At 46.2% G+C, this 2,372-nt stretch overlaps 1 protein-coding gene across 1 annotated transcript; it reads right to left on the reverse strand.

Moving 5' to 3' along the window:
- Nucleotides 1-822: 822 nt before the first annotated feature.
- On the reverse strand, nucleotides 823-1,791 carry LOC102454565 (olfactory receptor 10A4-like). The gene has a single exon (XM_025188531.3). It carries the CDS (start codon nucleotides 1,789-1,791, stop codon nucleotides 823-825), a length of 969 nt encoding a protein of 322 aa, XP_025044316.3.
- Nucleotides 1,792-2,372: the final 581 nt, after the last annotated feature.

Consider the following 2,372-nt stretch of genomic DNA (forward strand, 5'->3'; position numbering starts at 1 on the left):
GGTCCTGGTGACTTGTTACTGTTAAGTTTTTCAATTTGTTCCATAACCTCCTCTAATGACATCTCAGTCGGGGACAATTCCTCAAATTTGTCACCTAAAAAGAATGGTTCAGGTTTGAGACTCTCCCCAATATCCTCAGCTGTGAAGACTGAAGCAAAGAATTCATTTGGCTTCTGCACAATGACTTTATCATCTTTGAGGTCTCCTTTAGCATCTCAATCATCCAAGGGCCTCACTGGTTGTTTAGCTGGCTTCCTTCTTCTGATGTACTTAAAAACATGTTGCTATTACTTTTTGAATTTTTGGCTAGCTGTTCTTCAAACTCCTTTTTGGCTTTTCTTATTCTATTTTTACACTTAATTTGATGAAGTTTATGCTCCTTTCTGTTTTCCTCACTAGGATTTTACTTCCACTTTTAAAAATAGGTCTTTTTATCAGTCACTGTTTCTTTTACTTGGTTGTTAAGCCACAGTGCCACTTTTTTGGTTCTTTTACTGTGTTTTTAAATTCAGACACAAATTTTGTACCCACACAAGGCTCTAAAAATGTGAAATCTAGACAATACTTTGAATGAAAATGCTCATTTCATTTTTTCAAAGAATCCATCATCAGAGTGATGGAAATTTCTATTCTATTTAGGGGTCTGGGGTTTTTTTGGTAACAAATGTTACTATTCCAGGTTTCCTGGTAGATTTAGAATAGGTCATCATTTTGCAAATGGCAAAACCTCAGTTTAAAAAGTGAGGGTCATCAGAAACTTCAATCAAATGTGAATGAATTTCCCTCTTTCACATGGTTTTCACTAATTTTCCTTTCCATTCTCTAATATCTCCAGCTGTGTGAGAAGAAGACCTTCCCTACTGTGTTTCTAAAGGCTACCTTCACCTCTTTGTTCCGCAGAGTGTATATTATGGGATTCATCATGGGTGTTACAGCTGTGTGCATAAGGAATATCAGCAGATCGCTCTCAGGGGTGGAGTTTGACGCGGGTTTCAGGTAACTCAAAAGTCCTGTTCCATAGAGCAAAGTCACCACCGTGAGGTGGGAGGAGCAGGTGGAGAAGGCTTTACGCCTCCCCTCCGCTGACGGCAGCTTGAGGATGGTGGAGATGATGCGGACATAGGACAGGACTATCAGTAAAAAAGGGCTCATAACAAACAGCACCAGCACGGTCAAGCCAAAGATCACGTTCTTCCAAGAGTCAGTGCAGAGCATCTTCTGTAATGATTCGTTGTAGCAGAAAAAATGGGGGATGCGGTTGGAGCCACACAAGGGCAGGCTGAAGAGCCACGTGACCTCAACTGTGGCCACCGAGATGCTGATGAGCCATGAAGTGCATGCGAGCAGCTCACACACCCGGCCACTCATGATGGTTGTATAATGCAAAGGGTGGCATATGGCCACATACCGGTCGTAGGCCATGGCTGCGAGGAGACAGCAGGCTGCGAGGCCTGTGATGTTAAAAACATTCAACTGGGCAGCACAACCAGCGAGGGAGATGGTCTTTTCCTCCACCAGGAGGTGAACCAGTAGCTGAGGGGTCACGCAGGTGGTGCAGCACATTTCCGAGACAGACAGGTTCACCAGGAAGAAATACATGGGGGTGTGGAGGGAGGGGTTGAGCTTTATCAGCAGGATAATGAGCAGGTTCCCCATCAGGGTGAGCAGGTAGGCGACCAGAAGCACCAGAAACAGAAGGATTTGCAGCTTGTTTAGGTAGGTAAACCCCAGCAGGATGAACACACCGGAGATGGTCTGGTTCTCTGCCGCGTGGCTCACAGAACTGCTCATCTGTAGGGGTGACAAAGACACCGGGTCAGTGACAGACCAATCATGTGCATGTGACTCAACCACTGACAGAAAGGGGTCACAGAAGACCCCTTGGGGGTGCCGCTCACTGTGCTGACAAACCCATTGGTGCTCCCCTTCTTGCTCCCCGGGGCTTATCAGCACCCTGTCCTGCTGAGTCAGATCTCCTGACTTCCGCCACCCAAAGCACAGAGCTGAGATCATCCCCGCCCATCCCGGAGAGCAATACAGACACTGAACCCCTTCAGGTCTGAAGAGAAGGCCATTTTGGGCCCAGCTTCCAGGAATTCAACCCGCAGCTTGGATCAGAACCCCAAATAAACCAGGCAGGCAAGCGCCCTTTAACAATGACAGGAGGATGGACACATCGATTGCTCCCCCAGGTGACAATTATTTACACTGGGCTGGAGACTAAATCAAAGTGATTTTCTAAGGACAAGCAGGAGGATTTAGGTGGCTGCAAGTGAGAACAGGCAGAACAAAGTGAATCACAGATGGAAAATGACAAGAAAGGCCGAGTTAGTTCTATCACTAATAGCTCAGCACAATAGCACCCTAAAGCC

Source organism: Pelodiscus sinensis, chromosome 30 (genome assembly GCF_052426305.1).
Source record: "Pelodiscus sinensis isolate ZL-2025 chromosome 30, ASM5242630v1, whole genome shotgun sequence".
NCBI lineage: Eukaryota > Metazoa > Chordata > Testudines > Trionychidae > Pelodiscus > Pelodiscus sinensis.